The 26,776-nt window shown below is 40.5% G+C and overlaps 2 protein-coding genes across 2 annotated transcripts in view; one reads left to right on the top strand and one right to left on the bottom strand.

Annotated features, from left to right (window-relative positions):
• The first annotated feature begins 199 nt into the window (after positions 1-199).
• myh6 (myosin, heavy chain 6, cardiac muscle, alpha) lies at positions 200-6,149 on the top strand. Its single transcript, XM_060917920.1, has one exon. It carries the CDS (start codon positions 200-202, stop codon positions 6,002-6,004), a length of 5,805 nt encoding a protein of 1,934 aa, XP_060773903.1. The 3' UTR covers positions 6,005-6,149.
• An 8,706-nt stretch (positions 6,150-14,855) lies between these two features.
• Positions 14,856-26,776, bottom strand: part of slc25a29 (solute carrier family 25 member 29) — a 64,021-nt gene continuing 52,100 nt past the window's right edge. The window contains exons 2-4 of the mRNA XM_060917918.1: positions 21,571-21,614; positions 19,172-19,255; positions 14,856-18,036 (exon numbers count right to left, since the gene is read on the bottom strand). Coding sequence (XP_060773901.1) covers positions 17,269-18,036; positions 19,172-19,255; positions 21,571-21,614 — 896 coding nt within the window. The 3' untranslated portion in view covers positions 14,856-17,268. The remainder of the gene's footprint in view (positions 18,037-19,171; positions 19,256-21,570; positions 21,615-26,776) is intronic.

Here is a 26,776-nt window from a genome sequence, read left to right as displayed (position 1 = left end):
TATAGTCTTGATAAGCATGTCCTTTGCTATTTATGCTCTTTTTCTTTTCCGAGATGCCTGCAGACATGTCCATATTTGGACCTTAGTCATCATTTATAAAGAGAGTGCAGGACCAGTGTACTCCAGTTCCTGATCCCAACCAAATCTTTGAACGCTGTCGAGCACTTCCTACAGCATCCGTGGAATCCAAGAGATCACAATGGGTGATGCTATCATGGCGGAATTTGGTAAAGCAGCACCTTTCCTGAGGAAGTCAGAGAAAGAACGACTTGAAGCTCAGACTAGACCTTTTGACATCAAAACTGAATGCTTCGTCGTGGATGAAAAAGCGGAATATGTCAAAGGACAAATAATCAAGAAGGAAGAAGGGAAGGCAACTGTGAAAACAGAGGATGGAAGGACGGTAACTGTTAAAGAGACAGATGTTCATCCTCAGAACCCACCTAAATTCGATAAAATCGAAGATATGGCAATGTTTACTTTCCTACATGAGCCTGCAGTGCTGTTTAACCTCAAAGAGCGCTATGCAGCATGGATGATCTATACCTACTCAGGACTGTTTTGTGTAACAGTCAACCCTTATAAATGGCTGCCTGTCTATGATGCAGAAGTAGTTGCTGCCTACCGGGGTAAGAAAAGGTCTGAAGCTCCTCCTCATATCTTTTCCATCTCAGATAATGCTTATCAATACATGCTAACAGACAGGGAAAATCAGTCCATCCTCATCACTGGAGAATCTGGTGCTGGTAAGACTGTTAACACCAAGAGAGTAATCCAGTATTTTGCAAGTATTGCAGCTGCTGGTGGAGCAAGCAGTGTTAAGAAGGACTCTAACAAAGGGACACTGGAAGATCAAATCATCCAGGCCAACCCTGCACTAGAGGCTTTTGGCAATGCCAAAACATTGAGAAATGACAACTCATCTCGCTTTGGAAAGTTCATTCGCATTCATTTTGGAACAAGCGGTAAACTTTCTTCAGCCGACATTGAAACATACCTGCTGGAAAAATCACGAGTGACTTTTCAGCTGAAGGCAGAAAGGAACTATCACATCTTTTACCAGATATTGACCAATGCAAAGCCTGAGCTGCTGGATATGCTGCTGATTACAAATAATCCATATGATTACTCTTACATCTCCCAAGGAGAAGTAACTGTTCCATCAATCAATGATAGCGAGGAGTTAATGGCCACGGACAATGCCTTTGATGTGCTTGGCTTCACCCCAGATGAGAAGATGGGAGTCTACAAACTGATAGGAGCTATCATGCATTATGGCAACATGAAATTCAAGCAGAAACAGCGAGAAGAACAGGCAGAACCAGACGGTACAGAAGCTGCTGACAAATCAGCCTACCTAATGGGACTGAACTCCGCTGATCTCCTGAAAGGACTTTGTCATCCAAGGGTTAAAGTAGGCAATGAATATGTCACAAAAGGCCAAGGTGTGGATCAAGTATACTACTCAATCGGTGCACTGGCAAAGTCAGTGTATGAAAAGATGTTCAACTGGATGGTTGTAAGAATCAACCAGTCCTTAGACACAAAGCAGCATCGACAGTACTTCATTGGTGTGTTGGATATAGCTGGATTTGAAATCTTTGACTTTAACACATTTGAGCAGCTCTGCATTAATTTCACAAATGAAAAACTGCAACAGTTTTTTAACCACCACATGTTTGTCTTGGAGCAAGAGGAGTACAAAAAGGAAGGAATAGATTGGGAATTCATTGACTTTGGGATGGACCTGCAAGCTTGTATTGATCTGATTGAGAAGCCTCTTGGGATCATGTCTATTCTTGAGGAAGAGTGCATGTTTCCAAAGGCAAGCAACCAGACCTTCAAGGCAAAGCTTTATGATAATCATTTGGGCAAATCAAGCATGTTCCAGAAGCCACGTGCTATCAAAGGCAAGGCAGAGGCACACTTTGCACTGCTTCACTATGCTGGCACTGTTGATTACAATATTGCCGGCTGGCTTGTTAAGAACAAAGATCCACTGAACGAAACCGTGGTTGGACTGTATCAAAAATCATCTCTCAAGCTTTTAAGCCATCTTTTTTCTAGCTATGTAGGAGCAGCTGAATCAAGTGGAAAAGGAGGTAAAAAGAAGGGGTCATCTTTCCAGACTGTATCTGCCCTGCACAGGGAAAATCTTAACAAACTGATGACCAATCTCAAAACTACTCATCCACATTTTGTTCGCTGTTTGATTCCCAATGAGTCCAAGACTCCTGGAGTTATGGAAAACTGCCTTGTGATGCACCAGCTCCGCTGCAATGGTGTACTTGAGGGTATCAGAATTTGCAGGAAAGGTTTTCCAAACAGGGTACTCTACGGTGATTTCAAACAGAGGTACAGAATTCTGAATGCGTCTGCCATCCCAGAAGGCCAGTTTATTGAAAATAAAAAGAGTGCTGAGAAGCTACTGGGATCGCTTGACATTGACCATACACAATACAAGTTTGGTCACACAAAAGTCTTCTTCAAAGCTGGTCTGCTGGGTTTACTGGAAGAAATGAGAGATGAGCAACTTGCCCGCATCATTACCAGGATACAAGCTAATGCTCGAGCTTTGTTAATGAGAGCAGAATATAAAAAATTAGTAGAACGCAGAGATGCACTAATGGTTATTCAGTGGAATCTTCGCTCCTTCCTAAGCGTGAAAAACTGGCCTTGGATGAAACTGTTCTTTAAAATAAAGCCTCTTCTCAAGAGTGCTGAGGCTGAGAAAGAGATGGCAAATATGAAGGATGAATTCAACAAAATAAAAGAGGCTCTTGATAAATCCGAAAGCCGAAGAAAAGAGTTAGAGGAGAAAATGGTCACACTTCTTCAAGAAAAGAATGATCTACTTCTCCAGCTGCAGTCAGAGCAAGATACTTTGACAGACGCTGAAGAGCGTTGTGAACAGTTGATAAAGAGCAAAATCCAACTGGAAGCTAAAGTTAAAGAGATGACTGAGCGTATTGAAGACGAAGAAGAGATAAATGCTGAACTCACAGCCAAAAAACGGAAGCTGGAAGACGAATGCTCTGAGCTAAAGAAAGACATTGATGACCTTGAGCTAACGCTAACCAAGGTTGAGAAAGAGAAACATGCTACTGAGAATAAAGTGAAGAACCTCACTGAGGAAATGGCCTCCCAAGATGAGATAATAATGAAGCTCACAAAAGAGAAAAAAGCTCTACAGGAGGCTCAGCAGCAGACACTAGATGACCTTCAGAGTGAAGAAGATAAAGCAAACACATTGATAAAAGCTAAATCTAAGCTTGAACAGCAGGTGGATGACCTTGAAGGGACCCTAGAACAAGAAAAAAAGGTGAGGATGGATCTTGAACGTGCCAAGAGAAAGCTGGAGGGAGACATCAAATTAATTCAAGAGAATATCATGGATTTAGAGAACGATAAGCAGCAGCAAGAGGAGAAACTGAAGAAGAAAGATTTTGAAATAAATCAACTGAATGGAAAGATTGAGAATGAGCAAATAGCTGTAGCGCAACTGCAAAAAAAATTAAAAGAAAACCAAGCTCGTATAGAGGAACTGGAGGAAGAATTGGATGCTGAACGTGCAGCCCGAGCAAAGGTGGAAAAACAGCGATGTGATCTTTCTCGCGAGTTAGAAGACATTAGTGAACGGCTCGAGGAGGCAGGTGGAGCTACATCTGCCCAAGTGGAGCTCAACAAGAAAAGGGAAGCTGAGTTTCAGAAGTTACGCAGGGATCTTGAGGAATCTACCCTACAGCATGAAGCCACTTCTGCCACCCTAAGGAAAAAGCATGCTGATAGTGTGGCTGAACTTGGTGAACAAATTGACAATCTCCAGCGGATCAAGCAAAAATTAGAGAAAGAAAAGACAGAGTTGAAGTTGGAAATAGACGACTTGGCCTCAAACATGGAGAGCATTGTGAAAGCCAAGGTAAATCTTGAAAAGATGTGCCGTTCCTTGGAGGATCAGATGAATGAACATAGGTCCAAGGCTGAAGAGGCTCAGAGGGCTCTTAATGACTTCTCAACACAAAGAGCCAAACTGCAAACGGAAAATGGAGAACTTGGGCGGCAGCTTGAGGAAAAAGAATGCCTGATCTCTCAACTCACAAGAGGAAAAAGTTCTTACACCCAACAATTAGAGGACCTCAGAAGGCAGCTTGAAGAAGAAGTCAAAGCAAAAAGTGCACTTGCTCATGCAGTGCAGTCTTCTCGTCATGACTGTGATTTGCTGAGAGAACAGCTTGAGGAGGAGCAGGAGGCTAAAGCAGAGCTTCAGCGGGCACTGTCCAAGGCAAATACTGAAGTTGCAACATGGAGAACCAAGTATGAGACAGATGGCATTCAGAGAACAGAGGAACTCGAAGAGGCCAAGAAAAAACTTGTTCAAAGGCTACAAGAGGCAGAGGAGGCAGTAGAAGCGGTTAATGCAAAGTGCTCCTCTCTTGAAAAAACTAAACATCGTCTGCAAAATGAGATTGAAGATCTTATGCTTGATCTTGAACGCTCGAATGCTGCAGCTGCTGCTCTGGACAAGAAACAACGTGCCTTTGATAAGGTCATAGCAGAGTGGAAGCAGAAGTATGAAGAGTCACAGTGTGAGCTGGAAGCATCACAGAAGGAAGCACGGAACCTGAGTACTGAACTCTTCAAACTTAAAAATGCTTATGAAGAATCTCTTGATCAACTTGAGACGATCAAAAGGGAGAACAAGAATCTGCAAGAAGAAATCTCAGACCTGACAGATCAGCTTGGTGAAGGAGGTAAGAGTGTTCATGAGCTGGAGAAACTTAGGAAACAACTAGAACAAGAGAAAGCAGAGCTGCAGTCTGCACTGGAGGAAGCTGAGGCCTCTGTAGAACATGAGGAAAGCAAGATCCTGCGTGCCCAACTTGAGTACAACCAGGTAAAGGCAGACATTGAAAGAAAGTTGACAGAGAAAGATGAGGAAATGGAGCAGGCGAAGAGGAACTACCAACGAATGGTGGAAAGTTTACAGAGTTCTCTTGAGGCAGAAACGAGAAGCCGTAACGAAGCATTGAGAGTGAAGAAAAAGATGGAGGGAGACTTAAACGAGATGGAAATTCAGCTAAGTCAAGCCAACAGACAGGCAGCTGATGCACAGAAACAACTGAAGATGGTCCAGTCATATTTGAAGGACGCTCAGCTTCAACTGGATGAGGCTGCTCATAGTAATGAAGATCTCCGAGAGAACACTGCCCTGTTAGAACGGAGAAATAACCTCCTTCAAGCAGAGCTTGAAGAGTTAAGGGCAATGTTGGAACAAACTGAGAGGGGGCGTAAGCTGGCTGAGCAAGAACTTATAGATGCAACAGAGAGGATACAGCTACTGCATTCTCAAAACACTAGCCTGATCAACCAAAAGAAGAAGCACGAAGCTGATTTGCTCCAGCTACAGAGTGAAATGGAAGAGGTGGTACAAGAGAACCGCAATGCTGAGGAGAAAGCAAAAAAGGCAATAACTGACGCGGCTATGATGGCAGAGGAGCTAAAGAAAGAGCAAGACACCAGCGCTCATCTTGAGAGAATGAAAAAGAACATGGAGCAAACGATCAAAGACTTGCAGCACAGGCTAGATGAATCTGAACAAATAGCTATGAAGGGTGGAAAGAAACAGCTCCAGAAACTGGAAGCTCGCATCCGTGAGCTTGAAAACGAATTGGAAGCAGAACAAAAGCGAAGTACAGAATCTATAAAAGGGGTCCGCAAGTATGAGCGCCGTATTAAGGAACTCACTTTTCAGACTGAAGAAGACCGCAAGAACATGGCAAGACTCCAGGATTTGGTCGACAAGCTACAGCTCAAAGTGAAGTCCTACAAGCGTTCAACTGAAGAGGCAGAAGAGCAAGCAAATTCCAACTTGGCCAAGTTAAGAAAGCTACAGCATGAGCTTGAAGAAGCAGAGGAGCGTGCAGATATCGCCGAATCCCAGGTGAACAAGCTACGCGCAAAAACTAGGGATGGTGTGCCAGGAAAAAAATCCCAGGATGAGTAGCAGCAAGACCCACAATATAAATTTTACTCAAATGTGTTGTTAGTTTAGACCTCAGTCAACTGAAATTATCTCATCTCATCTCATTATCTCTAGCCGCTTTATCCTTCTACAGGGTCGCAGGCAAGCTGGAGCCTATCCCAGCTGACTACGGGCGAAAGGCGGGGTACACCCTGGACAAGTCGCCAGGTCATCACAGGGCTGACACATAGACAACCATTCACACTCACATTCACACCTACGGTCAATTTAGAGTCACCAGTTAACCTAACCTGCATGTCTTTGGACTGTGGGGGAAACCGGAGCACCCGGAGGAAACCCACGCAGACACGGGGAGAACATGCAAACTCCACACAGAAAGGCCCTCGCCAGCCCCGGGGCTCGAACCCAGGACCTTCTTGCTGTGAGGCGACAGCGCTAACCACTACACCACCATGCCGCCCCAACTGAAATTATTCATTAGATAATTTTTTTAACTGTAGATTTAATAACATATAAAATTGATGCTTTTCAGAAACTGCATGCATTTCGTGATCAAACACCATTAACCATTTTAATTATAACCAAGCAATGAATTATTGAAATTTATTACATTTTTCATGACATACATTTCAAAAAATATATATTGAAATTTTCAAATCATGTCATAAAAATGCTACCAAATGTACTTAAATAGTTTTGTAGAAGTAAACATGCCATTGATTCATTTCAGTGTGACTCAGTGTGTGTGTGTGTGGTTTTTTTTTTTCTAATTACTTGATGAATCAGCATAAAACATGACACTTCCCTCCTGACTATATGGTTTAGCCGGAACAAAAAACAAGATCATCAACTGTGAGCTACTGCTCATTTACGTATACCCTTACAAAAAACAAGTTTATTCAAGTGTGCTTCTAGTATACTTCTTTTAAACTAAAAATAAGAGCGTATGCTTTCAGTTTACTTTTTATTTACTAATCAGAGATATACTTAATAAAGTTATACATAATTATACTTGGCTTATACTGAAAAGTATATCGAAAAGTCTAAGCATATTAAGCTTATACTTAAACTTTTGATCAAGATATACTGAACAAAAGTGTAATAAAGTATTAAAATATTTGTGCCTTATGTTAAGTGGACTTGCCCTGTAGTAAATTTTGATTTTTAAAGAAAATGAATATGTTCTTAATCCTGAGTATCTGTTGTTATTTTGTGAATTCTTACCTTTATAACTTCATTGTAACTTAAGGTACAAAACACTTAAGTTGTCTCCTGGTAGTGTGCATGAGGTAAGGGTTAGGGCGCGAAAACTAATAGTATACCAAGAAGGGTAATTGCAGTAAACTTCAAAACTAAAAAATGCACTAGATGTATATAACCAGTAACTAATTCCAATATGCTATAAAGTATACTTTAGTAAACTAAAAAGTGGACTAGAAGTATAAAATAAGTAAACTCATAGTATATTTCCAGTATACTACGAAGTATGCTTTTGTAAACTAAAAAGTGGACTACAAGTATAGAACTAGTAAACTATTAGTATACAAGTTTACTTGTGGTATACTTGCAGTACAAAATAAAAAATACTAGTTGTATATTCAAAGTTTAAACTAAAAGTGGGCCAATTTAGTTCCAAGAAGTATTAGATTAGTTTACTTACAAGTATACTGTAAGTACATTGATATCAGTATACTTGGTACACAAAGGTATACCGTACTTGAGGAAATATACTTTAAGTTTACTTAAGTATACTTAATAAAATTAACTTGAAGTATACTTCTTTTTGATAAGGGTGCCCCCACTCTCGCTTATATCAGAATGCAAGCAATCGAAGGAATCGGACACTTATTATGAATGTTGACTTCAACAAATATTGAAACCTGAAACAAGTAAGTAAAGAGCAGTGTCTCTCCCCAGGGATTTCCAACAGCATCCTGGTAAACTGTCATTCTGAAATAGCAATTTGCTTCTTGAAATAGCGTCAAAATCCACCCTATATGTTTTGTAAATACATGTCATGTTGTCTGTTGTTGCCCAAATGAGGATGGGTTCCTTTTTGAGTCTGGTTCCTCTTGAGGTTTCTTCCTCATGTCGTCTGAGGGAGTTTTTCCTTGCCACCGTCGCGCCCATTGGGGATAGATTAGGGATAAAATTAGCTCATGTTTTAAGTCGTTCAAATTCTATAAAGCTGCTTTGTGACAATGTTTATTGTTAAAAGCGCTATACAAATAAACTTGACTTGACATCCAGTTAGTAAACAGGAAGTCGATGTGCGACAGACCTGAAAACGGTAAACGCAGTATAGAACCCCAAGCTGAAGCTCAGTTGTGATTTGTAGTTGCTGAGAAAAATATTGTGAAAATTTTGTAAATCCACGCTATATGTTTCAAAAATACATTCAGTCAGTAAACAGGAAGTTGATGTCTGACAGACCTGGAAACGGTCTACACGGTATAGAACAACAAGCTGAAGTTTGGTACCAAGTGGCTATGATTTGTGTTTGCTGAGAAAAAGGGTATTTCGGACAGATGGAAATACGGACAGACAGAGGGAAACCAGTATACCCCCCCTCTTTCGGAGCAGGGGTATTAAAAAAAAATCACTTAGTTTGTCAATAAAATAAACAAATCTAGTTAATATATTAAATGAAAACTGAAGTCATTTTTAAACTTGCTTTATTTCTTAATTAACGTGTTATTCAGTTACGTTTTTGGTTTTAGTAACCATTGCAATTAAATATTATACTTATCGGCCTATTCGGTTTGTAGCCGTGTTGAATTTAGTTCGTTTGGTCCACGGCAGGCGTCGCTTATCCACGCGATCTTCATGAGACTTGTGCGAGACTTCGAAACGTGAAGTGTCAGCCAGGTGTCAGTGCCGCCATTTTGAAAACTGTTTTCCAAACGAAATATTGCACAAAAACGAGTTTAAATGATGATTACTGACTACTTTTTTCAAACTTTCCTGATTGCTATCAAAACAAACAAAACTTCCAGCTCGATTACATCAGCATTCGAAAGAGGGCGTGCACGGCTTTTGACAACGTTGGCGGATGTTGGTCGCTTTGATTTCCGCTGTACGTTTTACTTCCGTCCTACGATGTCTCGCACAGGTCTCGACGAATCTCGTTTACAGCCATTGCTTTGACATACGGACTGATATATTACAGAGCATATTTCAAACACTCAGAACTTGCTATAGCAGTGACAAAATAGCGATCAAAAATGCATTCCGATATTTAATAAAATGAGAGAATTTTGATAATAAAAAAATTGCTTTCAGTTCTCCTTTAATCATGTAAGCAATCTGTTTCTTACATCTACCAAAATCTAATTGAACAACTTATACAAATAAATGGTTAATAATTATCAAGGTGTAAATCAAATTTTAGCAGATTTTAGTCCTAAAGCCCACCACACACCTTCCCGATTCACTTACGATTTTGTCAGGCCGATTAAATCGCTTGCGAATCGTAAATGTGTGCGGGGGCACCTCATAGCCAATTTCATCGGTTCTTGGTTAAGATCAAACTGGTCTTAATATTTTCGGACACGATCTCCTCGTACGCAACACAATCGGTAGTGTGTGAGTTGTTACAACGATCTCATCAGTTACGATAATTTTAAACAGCCAATTGGAGTGCCAGGATTGATCACGTTGTAAATAAGGCAAAATAGTGACTTGCGACAATCACACGTGGACTGCAGACCGGGAAGCACAACTTGTGTCACTTTGGGAAGCGTCCACCTGTCTTTATGACGTTAGTTCACCTGATTACAGCAAACGGGAAAAGAGGAACGAGGCTATGGCTGTAATCGTGTCAGCTTTGAAAATGCCTGGTAAAGTATTATAGCATTGTCAGTGGTACAGAAATCGCTTGTCCGGAATCCCAGAACAAGTTGAATTTTAAGAACAACTGAACAAATTAGAATCAATTCTTATTACTGATTTGTCTAGTTGGGATTATTATCCCTTTTTGATTCTAATATTCAAAATGTAATACTTCTCTATGTATGTATATATATGGGTCTGTCTCAGAAACTGGGTACTGTGGGGGTCCCCCACTAAATATATTCACAGTCAATAAACTATACGGCTTTGAACGGTGATGTTGATTTTAATTTGAAATAAAATGATAGAAATAATACAGATAAAACTAAATCTTTGATGTGAATATTCAGAATTTGGCAAAAATTCTGCAAATTTGTGGAAAAATGGCGGCTTGATCTGGGACATGATAAATGGTTGACTACATCGCATTCCCTTAAAAAGATTGTAGTCCACTGAAAAGTCTACAGTTGTCACTAATTGTATTTTAAGTTGTAACTTTATCCACCTAAGGATCGGTGCGCTCACAGGATAATCATAACCGTAATAAAACATCATGCAAAATATTTCATCACCGTTGTAACTCCATTTTCCGCAAACCCCAAACCAATACGATCGTGTGTTTTGATCTAAACGGAAAGCCTCAGGGTCAAGGTCACGACCTCACCAAAAGTAGTAACTTAAAATCACTACGCCATATAAACATTTAGTTATAAATCTGCGATTTTGTTTTTTAAAATGAAAGCTGAAAGTTAGGTATAGAATATGTTTCTTACAGAATATGTTACGATGGTAGCTGGTCTTGTATGAATTTCTGAGCTATAAAATGAGTCGTGGTCTATTTTTTACCGTAGCGTGTTATTTGTGTGCGGGGAAGGACACACATTAACAATTTGCATGTGTAGAAGTTGATCGTGCTTCCATTTGCGTTCTTTCTGTTACGCGGGTGATCTGTTCGGACGTTATTGCTGAAAAGGTGAGTTTTGACAGTTTTATTTTGTTTTAGTCTTGCAGTATAAGGCAGTAGAATGTTTCTTTTTTGTCTTACTTTCATATTTCGTAGTGTTTGCGTATTTTTGACCAATATTTTGCAATCATGGTCAATTTAGATCGAACTTTTGATAGAATCTACAGCCAGTCATTTTGCCCCGCCCCCTCTCCGTCGGTGCGGTAGTGATGTCCCGTTGCTCGCGCGCCGCAGCAGAGACCCGCGCGACCTTCAGCCGGTACAGTCGCTGTTCTTTTACCACCGCCGTTATTCTCATCTTTCCAGTGTGTTCTTGATTTTTCCATTGTGTCCTATTTCGCCATATCAAATACCCAAACTGTATCATATTATTCATATTTAAGTGAATAATCAATTCAGTCATCATAACTTGGCATTTTTAATAGTCCGGGAGCCAAAGGCCCAAATTTGGCTGAACCTGGCTTCGTCGGTTAAAGTTTTTTTTTTTTGCTGTTTGTTGTTGTCCAAGGTCTACTCATTAAGATAAGAGAGGGTGCCCGGTGATATCCCTTGGGCAATTCCGGATATTGGCCCTTTATTGTTGGATGTGCTGCAGTCATAGCCTAAATTCTGACATTTTGACATTCTTCACTTTATGTTCACCAAAGTCTATATATCATACTTATTTTTGTGTTTGTTAACATAATAGGATGAGTTTAAGGCCTGGGGGTGGGGTTCCAGCCATGGTTGGGGGTGTGGCCATGCAATTGGGGGCGGGGCTTATACCAAAAAGCCCTTTATTACTCTATTACTTTGGTTGTTAATGCGAGCCTTAAATTATTAGGCATACACTCCATTGTCATCCTTGTGTTTACTTCTGCAGGGGCATATGAGGGACACAATTAGCTAATTCAAGCCAACTTGTGTAGCTATCTTGCTAACTCTGTCAATCACACTGCCCCCAAAAGATCACAGCACGCATAAGCTAAGCAGAGAAACTATTTGACTGTAATCATGAAAGAGCAGTGACATGTACTCACTGCTCACCAGTGAACTAGACCCATAGTTTCACAACACTGGCTAGCACACCCAACTCTCACCTAGGAAATGCTAGTCACTGATTTTTTTAAGCTAATACATTAAGCTAATAGATTGCTTATTTTAACGATATTGACTGTTGAAATAGTAATGTCCCTGGTTCCCTAGTAAAATTCAGGGCATTGTCCCCGATTATCATCTCAAAAGTCTGTTAACCTTACCCTCACCCCCACTCCAAACCACACTGCTTGTGGACTGAGAGTCATGTGCACTAGCCAGTCCACTGACTAGCACGACTTTTAAAACGTTGGGCAGTAAGGTTTCCTTAAGCTAATACATTAAGCTAATAGATTGCTTATTTTTACGATATTGACTGTTGAAATAGTAATGTTCCTGGTTCCCTAGTAAAATTCAGGGCATTGTCCCCGATTCACCCCCACTCCAAACCACACTGCTCTTCCACTGACTAGCACGACTTTTAAAACGTTGGGGAGTAAGGTTTACTTAACATTCTCCTCTGTACTAGCTGGCACCCAGTACATAAGCATATTTTTACAGACACTAAGCAATGGCAAAGGGTTTAGAGGGTTTTTTTTTTCATCTGAGTTCTTTCCTTAAATAGTTTTTGTGTTTTGTGTGTGTGTTTGCATACTGTATGTAATTATTTTACATAATTATTGCTCATTAGTGTGTGCGCGTGTGTATGTGTGTGCGTGTGCATGCATGCATGCACGTACATGCTTTATGTACTGTAGTTCTTGTATCAAAATTGTTAATTTTGCAAATTTATGAAAGGGTCAATTACACGTTTGACTAATTTGAATGACAGTAAAGCGTGAATACTGTACAGCCAATTTGGTTAATTGAAAATCAGTATCTTTTGCTATTCTTGTGTGTGTGCGCGCATGCTGTATATGCCATTTTGCATGCTTGATATATTGCATACTGTAGTTTTACATAGTGGATCACTGGTGTGAGTGTATATGCATGCTGTATATAGTTCTATTGCATGCTGTATATAGTTCGTTTACATAGTGGATCACTGGTGTGAATGTATATGCATGCTGTATATACAGTAGTTCTTTTACATAGTGGATCACTGGTGTGAGTGTATGCATGCTGTATATAGTTCTATTGCATGCTGTAGTTCTTTTACATAGTGGATCACTGGTGTGAGTGTATACATGCTGTATATAGTTCGTTTACATAGTGGATCACTGGTGTGAGTGTATGCATGCTGTATATAGTTCTATTGCATGCTGTAGTTCTTTTACATAGTGGATCACTGGTGTGAGTGTATACATGCTGTATATAGTTCGTTTACATAGTGGATCACTGGTGTGAGTGTATACATGCTGTATATAGTTCGTTTACATAGTGGATCACTGGTGTGAGTGTATACATGCTGTATATAGTTCTTTTACATAGTGGATCACTGGTGTGAGTGTATACATGCTGTATATAGTTCTTTTACATAGTGGATCACTGGTGTGAGTGTATACATGCTGTATATAATTCTTTTACATAGTGGATCACTGGTGTGAGTGTATGCATGCTGTATATAATTCTATTGCATGCTGTATATAGTTCGTTTACATAGTGGATCACTGGTGTGAGTGTATACATGCTGTATATAATTCTTTTACATAGTGGATCACTGGTGTGAGTGTATGCATGCTGTATATAGTTCTATTGCATGCTGTAGTTCTTTTACATAGTGGATCACTGGTGTGAGTGTATACATGCTGTATATAGTTCGTTTACATAGTGGATCACTGGTGTGAATGTATATGCATGCTGTATATACAGTAGTTCTTTTACATAGTTGATCACTGGTGTGAGTGTATGCATGCTGTATATAGTTCTATTGCATGCTATAGTTCTTTTACATAGTGGATCACTGGTGTGAGTGTATACATGCTGTATATAGTTCTATTGCATGCTATAGTTCTTTTACATAGTGGATCACTGGTGTGAGTGTATACATGCTGTATATAGTTCGTTTACATAGTGGATCATTGGTGTGAGTGTATGCATGCTGTATATAGTTCTTTTACATAGTTATTGGTCATTAGTGTGTGTGTGTGCATGCTGTATATAGTTCTTTTGCATGCTGTATAGTTCTTACATAGATATTGATCATTATTTTGTATTAACTAGGGTTAGTTTTATGTAATACTTGTATAAAAATCGCTAATTTGGAAAAGTTATGAAAGGGTTAATTAATCCACATTTGATGTATTTGAATGACAAATATAGAGAAAAATGTGAATACCTATCAGATACAGCCAACTTGGTGCATTTAATATCAGTATTTACACTGATATTATTTTTTTTTGTATTTTCTTCCATTATTTGGGCATATAGGGCATTAAAGGGTTAATATATTAAATTGCCCAAGGGATATCACCGGGCACCCTCTTAAATCTTGAAGAGCTACCTCAAATCTATAAGATAAAGCAAAAAAAAAAAACTTTAACCAAAAATTCCGGGTCCGACCCCATGGCTCCCGGACTATAACCCAAGCAATCAAAAAGAGGAAATTTATTCAATATTTTCACTCATCTGTGAAGGAGGAGCTTTAATTCTTCATGATGTAGTTATTTATTTTATATGGAAATCAATTTTACAAAAGCATTTGAATTGTAATCAAAAAAATTTTCCACAGTGGAGGCCAGATAAAGCAAGATACTATCTTTATTCTGATTAAACATGACAACATTGAGTGTTAGGTAAATACAAAAAAAAAAAAAATTAGTAAAATTAGAAAATTTATTTTTGGACCATGATGTCCCAAACGAGAGACCGGTTTCTGAGACGGACCCGTATACATTTTGTACTATCACGTGATATCTTGAACACGTGACCATCTATTCGGGCTGAACGTGTACGATGTCTTGCAAATGTGTGCGGGGAATTTTGAACCGAACAAATTGGGCCCGTATACTCATAACCAATCGCCCGACACACGAAACCCCGATAAAATTGGGAAGGTGTGTGCTGGGCTTAATAAAGATTTTTTAAAAATACAGTTTCTCAGAGGTAAAATAAAACTGACTGTCACGTTTTAAAGCTCAAGTTTTAATGGAATACATAATTTGTACAGGAAGTACAGCATACAAGTAATGACAATGAGTTTACACTTAACAGTCAACTCTGTTGATAACCCACCATCGCACATGTTCCACTAACCGCCATAACTGGGTTTAAATAGAAGTACAAACAATGTCAACAGAAAATCAAAGGTTGCCTTGATCAAGATCCGATCTTACAAATCCCACTGACTCATGCAGACGGTTCCAACAGCTTTGGAGAGGCGTTGTTATGGACACAAAATGATTGATAGAAATCACCACCACAGTAGCACTGAGACAAACAGAATGCTTAGTTTTCAGAGCGGACACAACATTTTCTTTGAACACAGAGCATCGTAATGTTGTACTGATTGAAAACTCACATGCTGTTCCCACAGTGACCATGGTTATCTAAAAAGAGATAAGATCGGACATTTTAACAAGCACAAATAGTACTAGAGACTATTAAAAAAAACCTCCGTCTTGAAGAGTTAAGACAGTACGGAAGCCCCGAGAGGCCCTTCATATAATCCTTTTTTTATTCACCTTGTTATCCCGAGATAACGACATAATTAATTCAGGATCTCGAGAAAACAGCTGAGAAATGGTTCATTCAGGTGCGCCAAGAGACTTGTGATATGCTGACTTTGGGGCTATTTCTCATTCTGTATAGATGCAACTTTGGTCATTAGAATGTCTGGAATAATCGATCACCTAATAAGGCAATATTTTGATCAGGGGTTGACACAGGGAGAGATTGCATTAAGTCTTTTAATAAGGGATCATTTCAAAATTAGTCCGCGGCACCTCTGCAGAAGACTGGCCCGCCAATTTCTAAGTCTTCGTTGTCTGACCCACAGGGGGCGCAGCTCTGCTAGAAATCTCAGCTGTTTTCTCGAGATCATGAAATAATTGTTTTGTTTTTTTCGAGATCACAGAATAATTGTCTTGTTTTCTCAAGATCACGGGATAATTGTTTTGTTTTCTTGAGATCTCGAATTAGTTGTGTTGTTTTCTCGACATCCTGAATTAATTATGTCGTTATCTCGGAATAACGGTTTTGTTTTCTCGAGATCTCGAATTAGTTGTGTTGTTTTCTCGACGTCCTGAATTAATTATGTCGTTATCTCGGAATAACGGTTTTGTTTTCTCGAGATCTCGAATTAGTTGTGTTGTTTTCTCGACGTCCTGAATTAATTATGTCGTTATCTCGGAATAACGGTTTTGTTTTCTCGAGATCTCGAATTAGTTGTGTTGTTTTCTCGACGTCCTGAATTAATTATGTCGTTATCTCGGAATAACGGTTTTGTTTTCTCGAGATCTCGAATTAGTTGTGTTGTTTTCTCGACGTCCTGAATTAATTATGTCGTTATCTCGGAATAACGGTTTTGTTTTCTCGAGATCTCGAATTACTTGTGTTGTTTTCTCGACATCCTGAATTAATTATGTCGTTATCTCGGAATAACGGTTTTGTTTTCTCGAGATCTCGAATTAGTTGTGTTGTTTTCTCGACATCCTGAATTAATTATGTCGTTATCTCAGAATAACGGTTTTGTTTTCTCGAGATCTCGAATTAGTTGTGTTGTTTTCTCGACATCCTGAATTAATTATGTCGTTATCTCGGGATAACAAGGTGAATAAAAAAAAGATTATATGAAGGGCCTCTCGAGGCTTCCGTAAGACAATCTGTGCAACTTGGAAAAGATATTGATTATTAAATTTTACAATTCTTTCACATGCATCAAATCAAAGAACTTGGTTCATGAAGGAGGAGTTTCAACTTTTCTACAAGTTTATTACTGCAGTATAGGACGAGCTACCTGAATTACCAGCTCAGGTAGACATAGATTCTAACCAATCTAACGTTATTTTTTTTAAATGATCATCCAGACGTATTTAAAACAGCATGAGTTCTAGACTAAATACAAAATGTAGAATGCTGTTTTAGGAAATTTATTAGCAGTTTTACACTAGGCAAAGGAGACATCACTTTTTTTTTTTTTAAACAAGCCTATGTTCTATACTTGTAACTTAAAAACATGTTTCTGTCAGATTTCACAACTAAGGATATACCCTAAAGTGCACTTTTCCATCTCTATTTCACATTTGTTTATGAACTACTTTACCTCAAGAAGTAGTTTTTACATTTCAATTCATTACCATTGATGGTAATGTGTTCAGTAACAGGATGTGGTGGAGGTTTTCACTACAGTAGTTGCTGCCTCTTTGTTGCTTTGTGCAATATCAGCATCAGTAGCAGTACTTATACAGTGTTTAAAAAAATAAAATAGACAATGGTTTATTGACAGTATTATTAAAAGTCGGAGTGGGTGGGATAATCCACCAAAAGAGGAACGATGTGGCTCAGCACTAGTGCATACACTGAAAATGCGAGGCCATTACATGCTGGTAGGCTGCGCTTGCTGTTGTAATGCAGCATGGTGCTGCGGGTCGGCTTCGCAATCTTTTGGCGCCTCCTCTCGCCGTACGTACATGAGGAAGAGCGTTACAGTAGCGAAAGTAGCTGCGTTGACGGGAAAAGCGCGCAGCAGAGTTGAGGTGAGACCCCTCGTGAATACACGCCATCCCTCTTGCTTTAAGCTCTTGCGTGTACAATCCATGATGCCACTGTATGCGAACTTGCCTCCGACACCATCTGCTTGTAGCCGAGACTTAATCACATCCATAGGATATGTAGAAAGCCATGAGGCGATGCCCGACATACCACCAGCAAACATCAGTTTAGGGATCATGTACGAGTCGTGTGGCTCACAGCCTAGTGAGCGCGTTAGAACATCATAGACCAGGAAGTACACTCCAAAAGCAGGCGTCTCACGGATGAGAGTGGACACCATGCCCCTGTTGATGCCACGCACACCCTCACGATTGTATATCCGGGCCAGGCAGTCCAATGAGTTTTTGTACACCTTACGAGTCGACGACTTCTTTTCACCAGTACCTTGCATCTGCATGCGCGTCTTGGCCAGTTCCATTGGACAACAGATAACACACTGGATGGTTCCAGCAGCTGCTCCTGCTAGGAACTGGTTTGTGGGAGTGTCTCGTTCCAGCAGACGCATAGTGTTGCCTTGCACACCAAAGACGATGGCGTTGATGAAAGTTAGGCCCATCATAGGAGAACCGATGCCTTTGTACAAACCAAAAACCTGTAGGGACAAAAATAGCTATTAGGACCTGACATCATTATTTCACAGCAAACGCATTGTTCTAAGGATTTAATGTAATTAAAGCTAGACTGCCTTTCAGATTTTTCAAGTGTAGGTCATGAAAAGAATTTTCCCCAACACCTGATTATTTTTGTTTAGTGGACCGAAAGCTACCGAATTCAAATCACAGCCTTCCAATTGTTTTTTTTTAAACAGAACAATTAAGGAATTTATCTTCACGTGGCCCTAAATTCTCTGTTATTTTTTCCTGCTTCACCATGACCCAGTTCAAGATACTACATCATGCATCACGTGGTGGGCTTTCCCTGTTCACGCAAGGCGTTGTGGGATACAAATTTGAAACAGGAGAGAAAAATGGAGGACGTGAGTGTGCAAATGAAATGTGAAAGACCGACTACAGTAACGGAAAGAAAGCACGTCATGTTATATACGAAGGAAAGGAAACGCAGGACCAAACTAATAAATATCGGCGCTCAGCGAGCACCTCGGTGTGATCAGCTGTTCGTTTAGTGACAGAATGATGGAACTGTCAGTGCACGCTCAAAGGTAAACCTGTAGATGGCAGTAATGCAACACTGTGGATGCCAGCTGCCGTAAAACCCAAAAGAAGAAGAAGGTAAACCTGCGCATGCGCACATGGACTTCCTCTGTCTGCTTGAAGCGAGCGATTTCATGCACATTATTTGCTTTAATCCCCTCAAATTAAATAACTTCCCAGCCACAGAATGGCCTGATATTTTTGTCATATTACAGAAATAAACATATATCACAATGACCACATTTCAAAGGGAACTAAACTTCACCGATGTTATGAAATCGAAAGGCCGTCTAGCTTTAATAAATTACTTTAAAATAAACAACCATTTATAGATTTTCTTCCAGTAAATTGGTTAATCAGGTTTGTTGAACTGTAAAATTATGCCAGACATCTTTGTAGACATGAAAGTGGCTGGGGCTGGAGCTACCTCATCATTTACAGCTGGGTTCAAGTAGATTCTGTGAATGACCCATGCACTTACAATCTAATTGCTTTCACGGATTTTTAATATTTATACCAATTTGGTAATATCAATACCAAAATGTAGCAAATAAACACAAAGAAAAAGATACTGACTGATTCTTGCCGTACGATGGACTGGAAACAGTGAAAGGTTCCCCGGTACAGAGGCTTGTGTGCATTTTGGACTTGAAGTCTGACCTGTGAAAGACACAGCATAGTTCTAGATCAGCCAGAGAAAACGGTGCAAATTATCGCACGCTTTTCAACGTCGTTTCTACACAATCTGTAAAACAGAGCATCTGGTACAAAAATCCCATGGCGTGACATGTACAGTCGTGGCCAAAGGTTTTGAGACTGACAAATTTTGGTTTTCACAAAGTTTGCTGCTTCAGTGTTTTTAGATCTTTTTATCAGATGTTTCTATGGGATACTGAAGTACAATTATTAGCATTTCATAAGTTTCAAAGGCTTTTATTGACAAATACATCAAGTTTATGCAAAAAGAGTCAATATTTACAGGGTTGACGCTTCTTTTTCAAGACTCCTGCAATTCGCCCTGCCATGCTGGATATCAGCTTCTGGGCCAAATCCTGACTGATGGAAACCCGTTCTTGCATAATCAGCGCATGGAGTTTATCACAATTATTGTGTTTTTGTTTGTCCACCCGCTTTTTGAGGATTGACCGCATATTCTTGATAGGATTAAGATCTGGGGAGTTTCCTGGGACCACCACCCCAGTCTGCCACTCCAGAGGCACTGTCCCCGACCGCCACGCGATGTTGCAGAGGCGTGTCAACCAAGACAGCCCTACAACATCCAGAGACTTGAGATACTCAGGGCGGATCTCATCCACCCCCGGTGCCTTGCCACCGAGGAGCTTGCAAACCACCTCAGTGACTTCGGTTTGGGTAATGGACGAGTCCACCTCTGAGTCATCAGCCTCAGTCTCCTCAATGGAAGACATGATGGTGGGATTGCGGAGATCCTCAAGGTATTCCTTCCACCACCCGACAATGTCCCCAGTCGAGGTCAACAGCTCCCCACCCGCACTGTAAACAGTGTTGGCAGAGTACTGCTTCCCCCTCCTGAGGCACCGGACGGTTTGCCAGAATTTCTTCGAGGCCGACCGATAGTCCTTCTCCATGGCCTCCCCGAACTCCTCCCAGTTCCGAGTTTTTGCCTCCGCAACTGCCCGAGCTGCAGCACGCCTGGCTTGCCGATACCCGTCAGCTGCGTCAGGAGTCCCGGAGGTCAACATGGCCCGATAGGACTCCTTCAGCTTGACGGCATCCCTTACTTCCGGTGTCCACCACCGGGTTCGGGGATTGCCGCCACGACAGGCACCAGAGACCTTGCGGCCACAGCTCCGAATAGCTGCGTCCACAATGGAGGTAGAGAACATGGTCCACTCAGACTCAATGTCCCCCATCTCCCTTGGAAGCTGGGAAAAGCTCTCCCGGAAGTGGGAGTTAAAGACCTCCCCAACAGAGTGCTTGGCCAGACATTCCCAGCAGACCCTCACCATACGTTTGGGCCTGACAGGTCTGTCCAGCTTCCTCCTCCACCAAGTGATGATCAGTTGACAGCTCAGCCCCTCTCTTCACCCGAGTGTCCAAGACAATGGCCTCCCCGATCTATTTATTTTTTTCTTTACCAAATTCTAACAGAAAACGGGAACACCTGAAAAGGAAAACCAAGCCGAGCCGAGCCGCCATTTTGAATCCTCATTCATGGCCGTAATGCAAATTGCTTCCTCCTCGGTATACAAGTGCACTTCCATGGCAGGAAAAAAAAAACTACATTTTGCTGCCTATGTCCCCTATTTATACAAAATTGAGTCATTCAGGATTCAGCCATGTTTTTGCTCGGCGTTAGCAACAGTTAGAGGTTTTTAGCTTTCTCCTGAAATGTTTTCTTTTATTTCTTCTTCCTCAGGGTAGTAAAACTCGCTTTCGCTGTGAAGACTGTCGTTATCGCTATCTATGATGTAAAATTAATGCTATTCTCCTGAGAAATGTGAAAATAAATGTTGACAAAAATTGCTACTATGTTTCTTGTTGTTGTGAACGAGCGAGTTGCCAGAGGTCCGTAACTGGGGTCCGTACCCTAGGATACGGACCCGCTCGCCAGCCAATCAGAGCGCAGGATTTGATGGAAACCGGACCGCGAAAAAAATAAATTCTCATATTACACCTACATTTTGAAAAATACAATGACCCTGAATGGTTTACACACGTGCTATTTTGTGAATAGCTTGTCGGGAGTAATAAGCATATAGATCTTTCAGTCAAAACAAAACTTTCATATTTTTTTAAAAAGATGTCTTTAAAAAAGGGGAATGAACTGTAAACACAAAAGGAAATCATTACATGCAGAGCCCATAGCTTATTACCACCATGAGGAAGGATTACTTGTGGTTCATTAGTGTTTGTTAATTACAGGCTACAAAGCAAAGTAATCAAAGAATAAATGTGATTTAAAACGATCACAGCATTTAGACCAATGTACTCACCTTTACAGTGTCGAAAGGATGTCCTACTAGAACCCCAGCAGCACCTGAACAGTGGGAATGCAGTTTGGTGTAATTAGATCCATCTACACAAATATCCTAAAGAAAATGTATGACACTGAACACTTGTGGATTTAAGCGTCTTGTACAACTCTGAAGAGCAGGTGTTAATCTGCGAAGAATCTATCTTAGCCTGACCATTACATTACAGGCATTTAGACATACGACATACCCAGAGCAGCAGCTGGGGGGCAGGTGCCTTGCTCAAGGACACTTCAGCCATTCCTGCTGGTCCAGAGAATCGAACCAGCAACCTTTTGGTCCCAAAGCTGCTTCTCTAACCATTAGGCCATGGCTTCCCCCGTTTGGAATACAATGACAAAATGTGTGCAAGATCCTTTAAACTTTAATGACTGTGTTATTGTAAACTAGCAGTTATTGCCCGTGAACCTGATTTCCTCTCAATGGTGCTCTTTGAGGTCCCATACAATCAAACCTCTCAGGTGAGTCGGGGAGGGGATTCCCTGCCGAGGCTGCATACAGTGCGTTAGCACGAGCATGTAGCCTATGGGAAATGAATAACGTGTTGGATTAGCACTAATCCCATATTTCAGAAAATTGAAAATGTTGTCTTGGGGCCCCTCTGAGGTGTCACCAATCTGTGTGCAAAGTATGGAGTATGTGCGTCTAGCCGTGTCGATTTGCATCGGTGAATAGACAGACACACAGACTTCCTTTAGTAGTAGAGATAATATTCACGAACCTCTTCTTCGTATCGGAGGCTGTCCCTTTAACAGGACGAGACCTGAACAGACAGGTAGGAGGTGGCTATTCTGACTGTTCCGAGAACTGTTCTTTCCGTTCCAGGAACCAGAAACATTTAGAGTGATTCATGCAGATAGAATTGGCCATGCATACTCGAAAACCACAGAGAGGTTTGCTGATCGCTAATAGGGTCAGTGTGTATTATGCATTCGTAGAATGTTGAGCCTTAAATGGAAACTTCAGGATTTTTTTTTTTTAACCTGGGACCTATTTTCTCAATTTTTGGGTCCAAATTTTTACTAAAAGGACAAAAACTATCAAAATCGGTCCAGTATTGAGTTAGAATGCAACCACCAGCAACCACAAAATGGCTATACAATGTTATACAACGGGGCAAACATCTCTTCTTGCGGCCTCTAACATAGCAGCCCAACACAAAATGGATTATCGCATGGGGGCTTTTCTGATGTTTACAAAAGGACAAGTCACACAGAATTTGTGAAGTCATCTATTTCTAAAGACATGTTTGTCCCGTAGTGTTACATTGTATAGCTGTTTTGTAGTTAGCACTTGTAGCGTTCAAACACAATACTGGACTGTTGCCCTCCTCTCCACTCCTGCCCCGCCCACTCAAGACTACGGTCTGTCCTGGCTCCCCGTTGGGGAAATGACCTTCCCATTGAGGTCAGAACTGCCGACTCCCTGACCACCTTCAAGCGCAGACTGAAGACTCACCTCTGCTTCCCTGCCCACTGTGTTTTGGTCTAGGCCAACCCAGACTGTGGACAGTCTAGCCTGGGGTTAGCTGTTTTGAGTTCTCTATTTAGCTGTAATTTATATGTTTGGTATGCTTCCTTGGTTGTTTGAGTATTTATACTTAAACAGAATATTACACTACAGGAGTACTTGAAAGTTTGTGAACCCTTTAGGATTTTCTATATTTCTGCATAAATATGACCTAAAACATCATCAGATTTTCACACAAGTCCTAAAAGTAGATAAAGAGAACCCAGTTAAACAAATGAGACAAAAATATTATACTTGGTCATTTTATTTATTGAGGAAAATGATCCAATATTACGTATCTGTGAGTGGCAAAAGTATGTGAACCTTTGCTTTCAGTATCTGGTGTGACCCCCTTGTGCAGCAATAACTGCAACTAAACGTTTGCGGTAACTGTTGATCAGTCCTGCACACTGGCTTGGAGGAATTTTAGCCCGTTCCTCCGTACAGAACAGCTTCAACTCTGGGATGTTGGTGGGTTTCCTCACATGAACTGCTCACTTCCATTGGATTAAGGTCAGGACTTTGACTTGGCCATTCCAAAACATTAACTTTATTCTTCTTTAACCATTCTTTGGTAGAACGACTTATGTGCTTAGGGTCGTTGTCTTGCTGCATGACCCACCTTCTCTTGAGATTCAGTTCATGGACAAATGTCCTGACATTTTCCTTTAGAATTTGCTGGTATAATTCAGAATTCATTGTTCCATCAATGATGGCAAGCCATCCTGGCCCAGATGCAGCAAAACAGGCCCAAACCATGATACTACCACCACCATGTTTCACAGATGGATAAGGTTCTTATGTTGGAATGCAGTGTTTTCCTTTCTCCAAACATAACACTTCTCATTTAAACCAAAAAGTCTATTTTGGTCTCATCAGTCCACAAAAACATTTTTCCGATAGCCTTCTGGCTTGTCCACATGATCTTTAGCAAACTGCAGAAGAGCAGCAATGTTCTTTTTGGAGAGCAGTGGCTTTCTCCTTGCAACCCTGCCATGCACACCATTGTTGTTCAGTGTTCTCCTGATGGTGGACTCATGAATATTAGCACTGGCTAATGTGAGAGAGGCCTTCAGTTGCTTAGAAGTTACCCTGGGGTCCTTTGTGACCTCGTCAACTATTACACGCCTTGCTCTTGGAGTGATCTTTGTTGGTGGACCACTCCTGGGGAAGGTAACAATGGTCTTGAATTTCCTCCATTTGTACACAATCTGTCTGACTGTGGATTGATGGAGTTCAAACTCTTTAGAGATGGTTTTGTAACCTTTTCCAGCCTGATGAGCATCAACAGCACTTTTTCTGAGGTCCTCAGAAATCTCCTTTGTTCGTGCCATGATACACTTCCAAAAACGTGTTGTGAAGATCAGACTTTGATAGATCCCTGTTCTTTAAATAAAACAGGGTGCCCACTCACACCTGATTGTCATCCCACTGATTGAAAACACCTGACTCTAATTTCACCTTCAAATTAACTGCTAATCCTAGAGGTTCACATACTTTTGCCACTCACAGATATGTAATATTGGATCATTTTCCTCATCAATAAATAAATGACCGAGTATAATATTTTTGTCTCATTTGTTTAACTGGGTTCTTTTTATCTACTTTTAGGACTTGTGTGAAAATCTGATGTTTTAAGTCATATTTATGCAGAAATATAGAAAATTCTAAAGGGTTCACAAACTTTCAAGCACCACTGTGTGTACTATCAACACTTGTTGGGAAAATAGGACCCAGGTTAAAAAAAAAAAAAAATGCCAGTTTCCCTTCAATCTGACTGCAGTACCTCAACATTACTCTCTCCATTCATTTAAGTCCTGCAACCAGCAACCATAATCATCTGTTTATGGTTAAATCAACAAAACAAGGAAATAAAGCTCCAGATTCATTCTTAAAAAAAACAAACAAAAAAGACATACTTTTGGAGTTTATCTAAAAGACTGAAAGAATTCTGATTACAATGTAAAATTAACATCATCCTCTCAAAATATTCTCCCCTTTCTCCCAGTTCTAGGAGTATAGTATCAGAGCTAGCTTGCACTCTGACTCCAGCTTCCATTTCACCGCATGTGAAGAAAAAAATTTCACTGTATTATACTTGTATGCGTCTTTTTCCTTCTCCTGACAGTGTCCTGCAAAAGTATTCATCCCCCTTGGTGTTTGTCCTGTTTTGTCACATTACAAGCTGGAATTAAAATGGATTTTTAGAGGGTTAGCGCCATTTGATTTACACAACATGCGTAAAACTTTAAAGGTGAAAATTGTTGTTTTATTGTGACACAAACAACAAGATGAAAAAAAAACCCAACAGAAATTTGGAGTGTGCATAAGTATTCACCCCTTTCCTATGAAACCCCTAAATAAGAGCTGGTCCAACCAATTTACTTCATAAGTCACATAATTAGGCCATTATTAAAAAATGTTCCGTTTCCGGTCCACCAGCCGGGTGAGTGCAGTTTGTGCGGTTGAATTTTTTTTTTAACGCCGGTTTTTCGACATTTTTTTCGGGTTCGTAAATCTAAAATCGAACTTGACGTTTACGCATTCCCAGGGCTTTCCACTAAGACCCCGTCCACACGTAGCCGGGTATCTGCTAAATCGAAGATATTTTTCTACGTTTTGGCCTGTCATCCACATGAAATCACATCAAAAACGAATATTTAAAAAAACTCCGGGCAAAGTGAAGATTTTTGAAAACTCCGTGTATGCCTTTTCGTGTAGACAGAGATAACCGGAGTTTTGCGTTTTAGAACGTCACAATCTGCGACAAAAAAATGACAACAAATCTGCCCTGACGTCAAACGTGCGACCTTTGTTTACTGCAGAAGCCAGATTAAGCATGGACAAAGAGTAATGGATCAGAGTAGTGCCTTGAAAGCGTTAATTATTGTACAGGTGCTATTTACATGTTTAATTTTAGAAGCCCAACTACTGACAAGATTCCCAGTCAATGTTTTCTTGCGTCTTTTGAAGTTTATACTCCAAAATTGTGTTTAGAAGCAATTCTGTCTCCGAGTCTGTCCAGACGAACGAGCTTGGCGCCATGTTTTATGTTTAGGCGGAAGTGACGCCAACAGAGGGCTCTTCTGATGTGATTAGGGGGTAGGATTTGGGGAAATAATGCCATCTCCAGGTTTGGGATGCTTATGAATGTGATTGAAAACGCAGATGTTCGGTTATGTGTGGAAGGGATTTTTTTCGAAGACGAGGTGGTGTGGATAAAACATTTTTATAAACGGGGGGGGGGAATGTTCGGTTTTAAAAATACCCGGCTACGTGTGTACATGGCCTAAGGCTCATACTAGCCAGCCATGACAAATAAGTAGCCAGCCGGGGGGGGGAGTAAACACAAAATAAACTCCTGTGCACGCAGTTCCCAGGATTAAATGTATTTTCCACAGACCATTTGTTTATTCACTTTACTCAAATACAAAGTAAAATGGCAGTAAATCTTCTTTCTTTTCTTGCATATTGCATCATGAGGCGTTCCTGGCTTGTAAATCTCTTATTTTCGGTGCATGACACATTCACGCAACTGAGCATGCTATGAATTAACAACGACAACGGTCTGCAGTGGGGCTACACAATTACACACTCAGCGAACATTTCTCCATTTGTGTATGAAAATACACTCCAACGACTCGGTTTGGTTTCATTT

This window comes from Neoarius graeffei, chromosome 3, assembly GCF_027579695.1.
Source record: "Neoarius graeffei isolate fNeoGra1 chromosome 3, fNeoGra1.pri, whole genome shotgun sequence".
NCBI classification, from domain to species: Eukaryota; Metazoa; Chordata; class Actinopteri; order Siluriformes; family Ariidae; genus Neoarius; species Neoarius graeffei.
The sequence above is the reverse complement of the archived record's forward strand: the minus strand, read 5'-3'. Positions and strand labels throughout refer to the sequence as shown.